Genomic DNA, 12,581 nt, shown 5'->3' with positions numbered 1-12,581 from the left:
TGGGCCCTGGCCGCCCTGCCAGGGACGTTCCCCCTCGGGACTTTAGGGCCCTTGGGCAGCGGGAGGGCGCGTCGGGGCCCAGGGCTCCGCGGTCTCCCAGCGCGGCCAAGCCAGCGACTCCGCCCCCGCGCTCTCCCCGCGTCCTGCCGGGCCATTAGCGCGATTGCTCGCCGTTCCCGGCAAAGCTGGTGATTTATGCGGGGCCTCGACGGGGCAGTCCCTGGAGCCAGGAACAATTAGCTAAAAGCCAGCGGGAAGGGAGGCGAGGCGGCGGCGCGCCAAGCCCCAGGGCGCCCTGCCGGGGCTGCAGCCGCCGGCCGCCCCGGGCCGAGCACCCCAGCCCCCCGACTTGGTGGGCCCCACTCACCACGGCGGGGGCGGGGCTCAAAGGCCGAGGCGAAAAGGCAGTCCAGGATCCACGCCATGACCCGCGCCGAGTGCCCGCCGCCTCGCAGCTGGCTTCCGCGCTGTCCCCGCACAGGGCCGCCCTAAGTAGCCCCCGGTGACCACGCCCTGAGCCGCACCCTGCACCCAGCTCGGAGTGTCTTGGTCACCGGACACCTCGGGCTTGTCACGAAGGGGGCAGGGCCTCAGGGGAGCCCCCCCCTCCCGCGGGAGGAGAGGCCGCGGATCCCGCAGCCCCTTCCCGCAGCCCCTTCCCCCACCCGGAGGGAGGCCAGGATGCAGCTCCTGTCCCAGGGAGCTCACTCTGAGGGCGGGACCCTGCCCCTACCCCGGGGAGCCCCGAGTTTGAGTGGGAGGGGAGGTCTCTGCCCCCAGGAGCCCTTGATCGGGTGCATAAAAGCGGGCCTGCCCCCAGGAGCTGGAATTTGCAGGCGAGATGATGCACCTGTCCCAGGGAGCCTCAGATCTGAGGGGGGGGCTGTATCCCAGCCCTACAAACCCCCACGTTTGCGGGGACATATCGTCTCAGTCCTCGGGAGACCCAGTCTAGGGGCGAAGCGGTGTCTGCCTCAGGAGCCATGAATCAGAAGGGGAGGGACTGCCTCAGCCCTGGGGAACCTTCTGTTTTAGGGGAGGCATCACCTCAGCCCTGGGTAACTCCAAATCTGATTTTAAGTCACTGTTCCATTCTACAGAACCAAGAATGTGAGTAGGAGAAAAGAGCTTTGCCCCCCAAGGAGCCCCAAAGGTGAGAGTATTTTACTGGCCCTGTCCTGCGGTCCCCTCCGGGAAGAGGGAGATTCTATGCTTCCTGGGAACCTTCGTTTTTGGGGAGTTAATCTCCAAGAGAGGTGAAAGAACGCAGTGTCAAGTATGTATAAGAATGGGGTGCTCCCAGTTGCCGCTGACTTCCAGATTCTGCCGCCTGTACTTTTTGCTCAGGGCACTGCCACAGGAGGGGCACCAACATTTATTTTGAGAAAGAATTTGATATTTGATATTTCAATGGGGAGGTGGTACTGTGTTGGATTTTATTGCACTTCTTCTGTGACTTTGTATTTTTAAATTTTAAATACGTATGGGGGCAAGTACCATAATGGGTTCAGGGTTTAGAGCATCTGGTAGTAGTAGACCAGCCATGCGCTGCTTAAGTCCAGAGGCCCAGATTAATTTCTCCCCCAATCCTCCATTGGTAGTTGTAGGGACGTGACTCTGTGCCTTGTTTTTCTCCACTGGGAAAATGGGGCTCTGTTGATCAAAATTCTAGTGAGGAGGTAGCAAGAAATATGAAAAATGCTCTTCCAACTGCTCGATTGCAGGCCTGAGGAGTAGAAACTGCAATCACAGGTCCTCTGGGGAGAGCAGTTATTACATTTGCTTTGTTAACCACGGATATTAGCATTAATGCAACAGAAGGGGTGCATAACAGGGAAGAATCACCTGTACTTTGTCATGCAATTTTTAGCAAAGTTGAGCTCTAGTCAGAGTTGAAAGGGCTTCCTTCCACTCATTTGCCTGCCTTTCTGGGAAACATGGTACCTCTCTGCCTTTGCACCAATTTTAAAATCATTTCCAATTTTCTCTGTTTTCTAAAAGCAATCAAAGACAACAAACATTCACCAGACCTGTTCTTTTACCAATTTCTGCTGTACAAATACCCAGTCATCCAAGCCAAACAAGTCTGACATCTAGAAATGTCCAGTTTCAGGCCTTGGATATTGAAATCTCGGCCTTACCTCTTCCCATGAGCTTATCCACCACCAGCTTTTGTCATGGCGTCAATGGGTTTCTTTTTTTTTTTTTTTCCCCTAGCTGAATGAGCTTTTTTTTTTTGGCTCCCTCCTGGGGAGGCTGCCTGCCCAGTCCCATCAAATGGGCCTCAGTAACTGAAGTTTCTCTGCTTCCAGAATAGCTCTACTAGAGGCACAAACTCATGACAACTATCCTCCTTTGTTGCCTCTTTCTGCAAGAGATGTGATGTGGTAAAGGGACAAAGCTAAGGATGCCCATAGACCTAGACTGGAAGCCCAATTCTGCTATGTACTAACGATGTAATCTCAGAAAAATTATTTAGGAAGCCTTTCTGAGGCTTGGTTTTCCTCATCTGTAAAATGGAGATATTCATAGTTGTGAACAAGCTCCAGACAAACCAAGGCCAACTCTTTGGGAAAAAAAGAGGGAGAAATATAAGTTCAGAAATCTCAAGAAAATGTACTTAACAGTTGAATTAGAAATTCTCCCCCCCGCTTTTCTTTGACCCACCTCCTCTGCCACTTAATTACTTAGTGTTCAGTTTCCTCTGAAAATCTTTACCCTTAACTAAATGTCACATAAAAGGGGAATGCATCCATTCATTCGACAAATATTTATCAAATGTTCTCTGTATGCAAGATATTGAGCTATGTATATAATGTTGGTTCACTCAGTGAATGATTGCACAATTATTTTCAAGTGTATAATTTGAAAGCCTATACGATAACCTGAAAATACACTTGTGATTATTTTAAATGATAAATAATCAAAACGCAAAATGTGTGCACATTATTATATAAGCAGTACAAAGAAATAATAAGCCTATACATAGGGGGAAAAAAGCTAACAGGAAACACACCAGAATCTTAATATTGATCGTATTTAAACAATGCAATTATGGGCAATTTTAACTGTTTTATTATTTCCATATTTTAGTATTTTCCAAACTTTCTTTAATAAACATATATTATTTCTGGAGTTAAAAAATACTACTTATAGAAAAGAAAATCTGTAACCTTGTCTCTGCTGAAGAAAGGATAGGGGAGTGACTGGTGCCTTTCGGCTGGGGTCGTGCTATTGGTGCAGGGCACTGGGGCTGGCTTTGGTGACCCAGAAAAAGCTGGAGGTTGGTCTGTGAGTAAAATGCAGGACTTCTTTCCTGTGCGGAGGCACATAACCAGTTATGACCCCTTGTTCCCAAGAATGCAGAGGCCCTTAGCCCCCACCTCACGCTGTCGGAAGCCGGCTAGCCTGAACTTGCAACCTCTCACCGTAAGGTGTGTGCTCACAAGGGGCATGTTGGGTATATTTGCCCTCCCCCTGACATCCTAGAGCTGGACAGCTTGTTGCCTCTGCAGGATCTTTCGTTGCAATTCCAATTAAGAGTCAAGCACCCTGCTCCTTACTTAGGTCACTGTCTACCATGAGGTCTTTAGCAGGAAGAAAACATATTTTAACTGAGAAGAAGGCAGGATGATGAAATCAAGCTAGGGGCTTGTCGACTGTGAGAAGGAAGGCTTCAGACCTTCCTATCTTTTTTCCCTGAAGCTCAAAAGTACTTGTCACCCAGGCAAACAGTTGCTAATTGAGATTTCAAGAATGAAAGCTTGTCATGAATCGGGGTTTCACAAAACATGGCCCATCACACCGGATGTGTCAGAATCACTTTGGATGTGCTATGATAATGCCGATTCCCTGCCCCCACTCGAGACCTACTGAATGAGAATTTCTGGGCATGGAGACCAGAAAACAGCATTTTTAGCAACCTCCCCACAGGGGCTTTTATATTCAATAAAGTTAAAGAAACTCTAGTGTAGTGGAAAGATCTCTTTCCCTGAGAACCCTTGAACACCATGTTTCCCCATTGCACTCCAGCTACAAGGAGTACTAGGGCAGCCATTTGGAGAACTTGATCCCTTGAACCCCACTCTACTTCCTTTTGGGGTGTGGGTAAATAAGTAGCAGAAAAAATGGAACAAACCTCAAAACTCGATGGGGTCTAGTGCTATTCAAAATGAGCATACTCATAAAAGTCATCCATTTGGATTTAGTGAGAACCCTGGTGTATGTCTATATAGCATTTTTCATTTTTTTAAATTTTTTTAAATCTTATTTTATTATGTTATGTTAATCACCATACATTACATTATTAGTTTTTGATGTAGTGTTCCATGATTCATTGTTTGTATATAACACCCAGTGCTCCATTCAATACGTGCCCTCTTTAATACCCATCACTAGGCTAACCCATCCCCCCTCCCCTCTAGAACCCTCAGTTTGTTTCTCAGAGTCCATCGTCTCTCATGGTTTGTCTCCCCCCCTTTATTTTTCCCTTCCTACTATCTTCTTTTTTTTAAACATACAATGTATTATTTGTTTCAGAGGTACAGGTCTGTGATTCATCAGTCTTATACAATTCACAGCGCTCATATAGCATTTTTCAGTCCGGTTATCTCATTTGGACTCCCTACTTGTTGGGTTCCTTGAGTCGCACAAAGGCAGCTGAAGTACAGTGGAAAGAGCATGGCATTTAAACTTAAAATATCAGGGGGGAGGCTGGGCATGCTGACCAACTGGCTGGATGAGTACAATAGGTCTGCTACCCAACCTGAGTGCCAGGCTCCTCCTCTATTAATGGGGATCCCCATCCCCTTGCCCCCTCCCTCAACAGGTTGTTATGAAGGTCTCTGCGATTTCAGGGGTGAGATGACAAAGGACTCTGCCTTCAGGGCCCTGGATGGAATTAGTAGATTAGCAACCCTCTTTCCCAGTACCTCCTTTTGAGGAGTCCCATTAGGTTTACATGGTGTGCACAGGGATCATATGTGATCTTGAAAAAGGGCTGTTAGCCTTAGGACCTCAGGAATTTGCCTCTCTGCTTTTCTGTTTGGGAAAGATTTATCTGAGCTCATGGTAAATATAGCGAAATTATGGGGGTGGGGGAGCTCCCTCATTTCTTAAATGGGGGTATACAAGGAAAACTTGAAGTTCCTTTCTAGCTACTTAGCATTCCTAGGATACACTGCTTCCAAAGCACATTTTTCCTTCCAGAACTCTATTGCTTCCAAAGATTTTCATATAACCAAAGCGTGACAAGGTCCTGGCGCTATCTTTGCGAGGCAGAAATGGGAGAGAATTATCTCCATTTTTTCAGTTAGAAAAGCTGAGGCAAAAGACAGTAAGTGACTAGCCCAAAGCTAGCCAGAGGAGGAGAGATGAGCCAAGAGCGGCCTCCAGATCTTGTTCCCCCCTCCCATTGCCACCCCGTTCTTTTCCAGTACCCCTCACTAGATCCCAGGAGCTGTCTGTCAGTGTGCTGACACCACTCAGGAAAATGCAAGTTTCATCCTGACACCAGGAAGACAGAGCTACGATTACGCTTCAGTCCCCAGGGAGGCAGAGGAATTGCTTTTAGTTGACAAGTGCATCTCCCACACACATACCCCCTCTGGTTGAATGAAAAGATAAAATCAAGTTAAAAATCCCAAATGCTCACTTAATTTTGTAAAGCACTTTGCTCTTTGAGCTAGGGGTAGGCAGGATGAGAGAATTTTCTAACTCTAGAAGTTTCAACAAGATTGGGGGGAATAGTAGAAAATAAAGGGGAGCACAGAAAGAAATGCCAGAAAGAAGAAAAAGTAGAGAAGTGATCTTTCAGTTTTGTGCCATAATCAATAAGAGAAAACGGAGTTATCGGGGAAAAAAAACTAGAAAAAAAATGGGGTGTGTGTTTAGGTCCTTGAAAAACATCAAGAGATGTGAGCCAAGGAGATTTCCATTAGAGATGAAAATTCTGGGGCTTCCAGGAACAAGAGTTTGGGGGCTGAGCAAGGGGACTATCCACTTCCATGTGTTAACAGAGACTTCCAGTCCTGGGCCCAGGGAAGTATCGCTCCTGAGCTTTACTTGCTCGGAAGGTCATCTCTGCAAATCACTTGCCCTTACCTGTTTAAGTGTGGCAGCTCCCAGTGTGCTATCATAACCTATTTTCACATCTAAACCTCATACGGCTTTGGAAGGTTGGCAAGACAGAGACTAGCACAATCCCCATTTTATAGATGAAGAAACCAAAGCTCAAGGAAAGGAAGTGACTCGCCCAAGGTCATTCTGCTTTTTCCTCTTTTTTTTTTTTTTAATTTGGAAACTGTACTTGAACCATTGTTTGTACCTCCTTCTCTTGTGCTTGGCTCCTTCTCACACCACCCACATCCAGACTGAAATCTGGTCTTTAGACCTCATATACTTTCGGTCCCCCTTTGCACTCCAGAGACTGGAGACATCCCCCTAGGTGAGAATTCAGAGCCCTTAAAAAAAGCTTCCTGGCTAAGAACATCCTTATTCTTAGGAGATATGTGCTGAGGTATTTAAGAGGGAAGTGTCATGATATCTGCAATATACTTTCAGAGGGAAAGCGTGAGTGAGAGCAAGCGGGGGAGAGGGAGGGGAGAGAGAGAAAGCATGCAAACATGGCAAATTGTTAATGAGAGTATGTACAAGTATTTATGTACCATTCTTTCAATTTTATTATATGTTAAAAAGTTTGAAAATATAAACTTGGGGGAACCTCTCCATCTAGGTAGCCACCCTAACTGCCTATGCTAAAATCTGGGGGTCAATGGCATATCCCCTCCCACAGGGTCCCACCTCAGGACTCCATGAAGATGGCCCAGCGTCAAGCACAGAACTAGCTCAGCAAGAGAGGCAGGCAGGACCCATGAATGGTTTTAATGTCTTAGATGGAGCGTGGGTGCTGGAAAATGGCCGTGTGTGCTGAGGGGGAGTTTAGGGTGATGGATTTGGTGGCAAAGCAGCTAAACGGAAGCCCTAGAGAAGGAATCCCCAAAAAATTTGAATAGGAATTTTTCCAAAAATAGATTTTTTTTTAATTTCAGGGTTTGCTTATCAGGGTTGGAAGTGTTATTAGAGATAACCTAGTCCAACCTCCTCACATCCAAGGGGAACGCTGAGATTCAGGGAAGGAAAGTGACTTACCCAACATCGTCCAGCAAGTTAGTAGCTGAAATGGGACTAGAAGCCAAGTGTCCGGCCCTCTAGTCCAGGACTCGGTCCATTATATCACTCTGTCATCCCACCTTGGGTTCTTGGGCTCTTGAAAAGTCATCTGCTCATCCTAAGGCTTGCTCTCTTCAGACCAGCATGGCACTTGGGGGATTTGCAGTCAGCAACAGTCCCTGCCGCTGGGAGCAGAACCAGACGCCTGAAGATGGCACCTGTCACATCCCATTGGAATGAATGATCTCCCTCTGAAACTGAGATGGGCCAGGCAGAATCTGGAAGCAGTACCTTGAGAGCAGAGTCAGTCCAGGCCTGTGTGGCTGGTGCGCCATGGACATTTGAGGCAGAGGAGGTCACAGAAAATGTCCTGAGCACTGTTTGCTGAGGAGTTTCCCATCTTTCTTGGACCCCAAGTGATTTATTAATCATTCGCAGGGCAGCCACTCTGGTTCATTGGTTTAGCTGCCATTACCCATGAGGGGGCGGGGTGGGGGGGTCTGCCTGCCACTTCCCCTGGTCTGTCTGCTCACAGGATTGGTTCATGGGACAGCTTAGCCGGACCCTCGTGAGCCTGTCGGGATTAATGGCATTTGACTGTAGATCATGAGAAATCACATCAGTAGCTGTGGGTGGGGGTGGATGGAGCAAGCAGGAGGAGGGCAGAGGAAAGGAAGGGAGAAGAGCAAAAGGGGAGGGAGAAAAAGAGGAGGGAGAAGGGGAGAGGAAAATGCAAGAAGGAATTCTCTGACATTTCTGAGCCTGTATCTTCTCTCACTTTTAATCACCTCCTTTGTTAATTGCCATTTGTCAATGCACTAAGTCTTTCTCCACTATAACTCAATCCTGGAACAACTCAAGTCTAAAAAGGGGACTCAGGTCTAGCCCCAGAGCCCTAATTTTCCCTAGCTAGTGAGTTCTTTGTCCTTCTCCCCTGCATTCCTACCTCCTGGGCACTGTGGAGGCATATATGAGCACAAGAACTGGCCCTAGGACAAAAGATGCTAAGGGCTGGCTTTATTTGCCAAGCTGCTTTGGGTCTGGTACCAGCCCAAGGCCCCCCTCTCCTGCCTTCCAGGGCCCAGAACCCTCTTCTACTTTCAACCATCCATGGCTTATAACTGCCCTGCTGTTCCACCCTCCAAATCCCAAGAGACTTGTCCGACTGTAAGCTAAGGGGCAAGGCAAGGAGGGGCCACAAGAACTGTATCTGCCTAGGACCAGAGAGCAGCCACACTTGAGAGGAAGAGCCAGAGCTAGGGCCAGAGCAAATGGCGGTAAGGCCAATATGACGCATTCAACAGGCTATGTGTGCAAGTCCAAAAGCTGAAGACCAGGCTATATTCAGAAAGTCCTTTTCCTGTCCTCAAAGGAAGAAACATTTGGCCAGGTCACAGGACCCTGGGCCGCCAGTGCCTTAGCAAATAACAGCAAAACTTAAGCAAGCCTCTGAGTGACCATGGCCTTGACTTTGTTTCCAAGAGGGGCTCTGATTTCAGGAAGAAAACTGGGGAGGAAGAGACTGTGTGGCATGGATACAGGTCCTAGATGGCAGGCTCTCCTGGCTGGGCCATGTTTGGGGCCCAGTTTCCTGGGAATGGGGCCATAGCTTCCTTCCACTTCCCCAGGGAGAGAGCCAGTATATCCACCCAAATCACACATCTTGCCCCTTAAATTTACTCAGTGATAATGAGAAGCTCTGAAAGTTATGGGGTCAGGATTGGTGGTATTAGCAACCAAAGCCAGGTTCAAGGACTGAATGCGGAACCTTGGCCTCTCTGTTCTTTTGTCTTTCCCTCCTGCCTCCAAAAAAGAAAGGACCCTCTCTGGGTCCCTCCTTAGAGATGCTCAGCCCCTCTTACTGTTGCCACTTCAGCTGCCAAGGAGCCTCTCTCCCTTGTCCCTCTACTTGTCTTTCCTTCAGCCTTTCTCTACCTGCTCTTGCGTCTGCAAAGCTTCTCAAATGGTTGGTCTCTGCTACCCACTCACTATTTTACTTCTTGCGACTCCACACCCACTACTGAAAGCCCTCATTGCCTCCTACTTCTACACATAGTGGCCCCTCGGCAGTGCTCAGTCCTCTTGACCAAATGGCAAATCCCTCTTCCCGGAGCTGCATCTCCCAGGACTCACCTCTCAGACTTCTGCTTGTTCAGTATCCCTCTCTGTCACCAGCTTATTCATCTTCTTTTTCCCCGTGGGCTTCTTCTTCCCCATAGCCCACACAGACATTCAAACTCTACTGTATGGCTTTGAGGATACTGTGCTAGACTAGTGTTCTTACCAATGATTCCTCCTTATCTCTCTGCATTCTCCTCTGGCACCCTAAATGGGAGCATCCCTCAAGGTCCCGTCCTTAATGTTCTGTTCTTATGTGGAGGAGCTCATCCATTCCCATGGCCCTGACCTCTCTGGATTACTCATAACACCTAAAACAGTGTCCTGTGTATAGGAGACACTTAATTAATATTTACCTAATTGATTAACATTTGTTAACCGCACAGTGCCTTGTACATAATGAATGTTCCTTAAAGCTGGTGTTGGGGGTCTTACAGTTTACAAACATTCCCTGTATATTCACCTGGCTTCCTCCTTACAATAACCCAGTGAGGTTGATTCTTTATTATCCCCATTTTTATAGAAGAGAGCAGGAGAATGGAGCTAACATTTGTTTTCTGCCTGTTCTGTACCAAATACCTTCTACACATTTTCATTTAATTTCCACGACAGCCCTGTGAAGTACCTGTTCTTAGCCACATTTTGCAGATGGGAAAACTGAAGCTCAGAGAGATGCCTAAGATCTCAAGGAGTATATAATTTACCTCATCTGCTATTTCATTGTTCTGAAAATCTGATCATACCAAATTTAGTGAGCAATACTGGAGAGGCATATAAAAGGTATCACAGAGCGATATCATAATTACTGTTTACATATAAGTATTTTTTTGAGTTTGCATTCCTATGAAATGTAGTGTCAGGCATATAAAGAGCTGAAAAGGAAAATAAAACCCTTCTATTTCCAAACATTCCCTGCCTTTCCCCCCTGCATATTATAATAATAGGAACTGATTATTGCATGATTACCGTGTGCCAGGCATTACATTCAGTGTTTTACACACGTGCTTTCAATTAGTCCTCACCACCACTCTGTGTGGTAGGGGCTCCTATTATATGCCCCAATTTATACATAAGGTAATTGTGCTTCATAGGAGTTAAGTAACTGGTTCAAGGGCCCCTAGTTAGTTTGTAAAGTAATTGAAATTTTAAGTCAGGTTGGTCTGACTCCAAAGTTAATGTTCTTTCAATGCCACTAGGCTGCCTTTCTGAGAGGATAGGGAAACCAAGGCTCCAAGAAATTAAGTGACGTCAAGTCTCCTGACTCTGTATCTTATATTTTTTTCACTTCATTCCAGCTTCCTGTATCTCTTTGTTGAAGGGATCTCTTTGTATTGTCAATGATCTTTATATGTCTGTGGTCTGTCTCCTCAACCACATTGTCAGCTCTGCCAAACCTCTTTAGATCCCCCGCACAGGGTTCTCACTAAATACTTGTCAATTGATAAGCACGGGGCTCTCTTCAGTTGAGAGAATTATTAATAAACTATCAGGCTTTGACAAAGCCCTTCTCATCTTCCAAGGAGTTGAGCCCTTGGTGCTTAGGAGATGTATCAATTCCTCGCCTTCCCTCAGCTTGAAGTCAGAAGCTCACACTCCCCGCCCCCGCACAGCATCTATTCTCCAGGGAGCCTCAATAGCGTCAGAGTCATTCCACTGAAGGCTGAATTATGTGTGTGACTCTGGGAGGATGAGGTCCCAGTAAAGCTGGAGAAGAATGCGGGCTGTGATTCTGCATGCAGGTGGACCCTGGGGATGTTTCTTGCCACCTGAGATGATGTGTCAACCTCTAGAAGCCACACTCCATAGAAAGAGCTCTAAAGATTGATAATGTTATCATTGAGAATATTAATAATCATTCTTACATTTATCTGTACAGCGAACTTCCATTTATGCAAAAGCCTTCTGCATTAGTTTTAGTTTGTGCTGGCTTTCTGCAAAATCTTTTTGGCTTCAATATTCCCCAGAGGGGGGAAAGAAATCCTCTGTCCAGCTTTTGAGGAAGGGAATTACCCCAAGGAAACTGACAGCTGAGACCCCGAGAGGGGAAATACTAGCTGGCTGGAATTGAAGGACAGCAACTGATTCTGCTGAGCAACATGCTGCTGAGACATGTCTAGGGACTGAACACAGATCACCAACCTCCTCCTTCTTCTTCTTCCTTTTTTTTTTTTTTTTGCCTGTTCCCAGTACCCCAGAACCGGCACGGTCCTCCCAGCCCAAGCAGATCCTTAGCTCCTTCTGCCATTAGAATTCACCCCTCCAAGTCCCTTCCCCCATTGATGGCCTCAGGGACACCTCTGTGGAAGCTGGCTCATCGATTATCTCTTCCCCTCCCCCAGACCAATTTTCTCATGCATTTGTATGAGTACGCTCAGCATCCTACAAAGAGACAGGCAGTAGTAATAATCATAGCTAACGCTCATGGAGCTTTTACTATGAGCCAGGCACTTTTAATAAAGTACTTTATTGTAAAGCACTTTACATGCATAATCTCTCTTCATCTTCATAACATTCCTATGAGAAAGCCTTATTAGGATTCCCATTTTATAGAGGAGGAAATTGAGGTTCTAAGCGAGTAAACAACCTGCCCAAGGCCACAAAGCTGTCTAATGCAGAACCAGAATTCAAACCCAGGGTTCAAACTCCCTGACAATGAACCTCTTCAGTGGACTGTCTCTCAGAATTGGCTTCCACTTTCCAGATAAGAACAGTGAGACCCAGAGATCAGAAGACCACCTAGCATTCAGAGGAAAGAGTCTCAGGAAGCCAGAAAAATAGAGTTTTCCTCCCTTTACTGCCCGTAACAGGCTAGATGACTCTGGGTGAGTCACTTAAAAGCCCCTGCTTCTGAATATGCAAGCAGGGTCCACAGTGTGTGGAATTCAAAAGTGATGAGCCAAGGAAGGTTAATCTCCTACAAATTTATAAAGTTTAAAAGCACCATGCAAATGCAAAGTGTTCCTGATCATAATCCTTAACATTATTATTCCAGCCTATTCATCTACCAATGAACCTGGGATAGAGTTCTGGCTCTGCCCCTGGATTCTGGTGCCATTTAAGTGCCAAGACAAATGGTCTCAGAGAGTCGGGGTGATCCATTATCTGGATATGGATTATTTCTCAGGAGTAAATCGTTAGCCCTGTCGGGCGGCTGATGAATTCTCCCACCACACCTGGGGGCTCATTGCTCTACATGGGACGTGCGGGGAATGCAAGCAGCGGCTGGAGTCACAGTGTGATTCTGCAGACAGTGTCCTGGGTGGGGGGCAGGGAACAAGGATGTTTGGGTTAGA

At 46.9% G+C, this 12,581-nt stretch overlaps 1 protein-coding gene across 1 annotated transcript in view; it reads right to left on the bottom strand.

Annotated features, from left to right (window-relative positions):
* ARHGAP36 (Rho GTPase activating protein 36) overlaps window positions 1-432 on the bottom strand; it is a 31,584-nt gene extending 31,152 nt beyond the window's left edge. Inside the window, exon 1 of the mRNA XM_035006492.1 lies at window positions 368-432. Within this exon, the coding sequence (XP_034862383.1) occupies window positions 368-425 (58 nt within the window). The 5' untranslated portion in view covers window positions 426-432. The remainder of the gene's footprint in view (window positions 1-367) is intronic.
* Window positions 433-12,581: the final 12,149 nt, after the last annotated feature.

This window comes from Mirounga leonina, unplaced genomic scaffold, assembly GCF_011800145.1.
Source record: "Mirounga leonina isolate KUSES-001 unplaced genomic scaffold, KU_Mleo_1.0 Mir_101664, whole genome shotgun sequence".
NCBI lineage: Eukaryota > Metazoa > Chordata > Mammalia > Carnivora > Phocidae > Mirounga > Mirounga leonina.
The sequence above is the reverse complement of the archived record's forward strand: the minus strand, read 5'-3'. Positions and strand labels throughout refer to the sequence as shown.